This window comes from Acanthisitta chloris, unplaced genomic scaffold, assembly GCF_000695815.1.
Source record: "Acanthisitta chloris isolate BGI_N310 unplaced genomic scaffold, ASM69581v1 scaffold852, whole genome shotgun sequence".
NCBI lineage: Eukaryota > Metazoa > Chordata > Aves > Passeriformes > Acanthisittidae > Acanthisitta > Acanthisitta chloris.
In genome coordinates, this window is record NW_008659645.1 from 6,142 (window position 1) to 6,727 (window position 586).

The 586-nt window shown below is 37.4% G+C and overlaps 1 protein-coding gene across 1 annotated transcript in view; it reads left to right on the forward strand.

Moving 5' to 3' along the window:
* Positions 1-586, forward strand: part of CLIP4 (CAP-GLY domain containing linker protein family, member 4) — a 32,990-nt gene that overhangs the window by 3,161 nt on the left and 29,243 nt on the right. Inside the window, 1 exon segment of the mRNA XM_009069451.1 lies at positions 1-10. This exon segment is cut by the window's left edge and continues 136 nt beyond it. Within this exon segment, the coding sequence (XP_009067699.1) occupies positions 1-10 (10 nt within the window).

Consider the following 586-nt stretch of genomic DNA (forward strand, 5'->3'; position numbering starts at 1 on the left):
ATGAGGTAAGGTATAAATGAATGTCCTTGAATGCTTCCAGTGTTAAATACCATGTTGGCAACAAATAAACCCAGGTCATTCAGAAGCAAAACTAATCAGTTTTTGCCTTTTAAGAAGTAGTGACTGATCATGCCTTGTATTCAACGTGTTGTCAGCTTTCATTTGGGAAGAGAAAGATGATGGATAAAAATTCAGTATTTTTGCATAGATGGTATGAACAATGTTTCTTTTCAAGGCAGCTGTGTAGAGACCTTGGTGATTCAGTTTCCTACTTAGCAGTAAACTCCAATATATGAATATATTCATATATTCATATATGAATATATGAAGGTACTCTGAAGCCTGACCTTGGGGACAAGCTGAACCTTAAGCGCAATGTTTCCAACTCAGAAAATGAGTTAGGAACTGAAATGTTTTTTCAACATGCATCAAACGGCTTTTAGAAAACATCTTGTTTCCAGTAATTCCATCCTACTTTCTTTTTCTTCTGGATTGTAGGCTTTTTTGGACAGGTGGGAAGTATAGTAAAGATTCTTCTTACTGTAGTGTAACTGGGGGCTTTCTTGGGGGGGGAGGGGTGGGAATG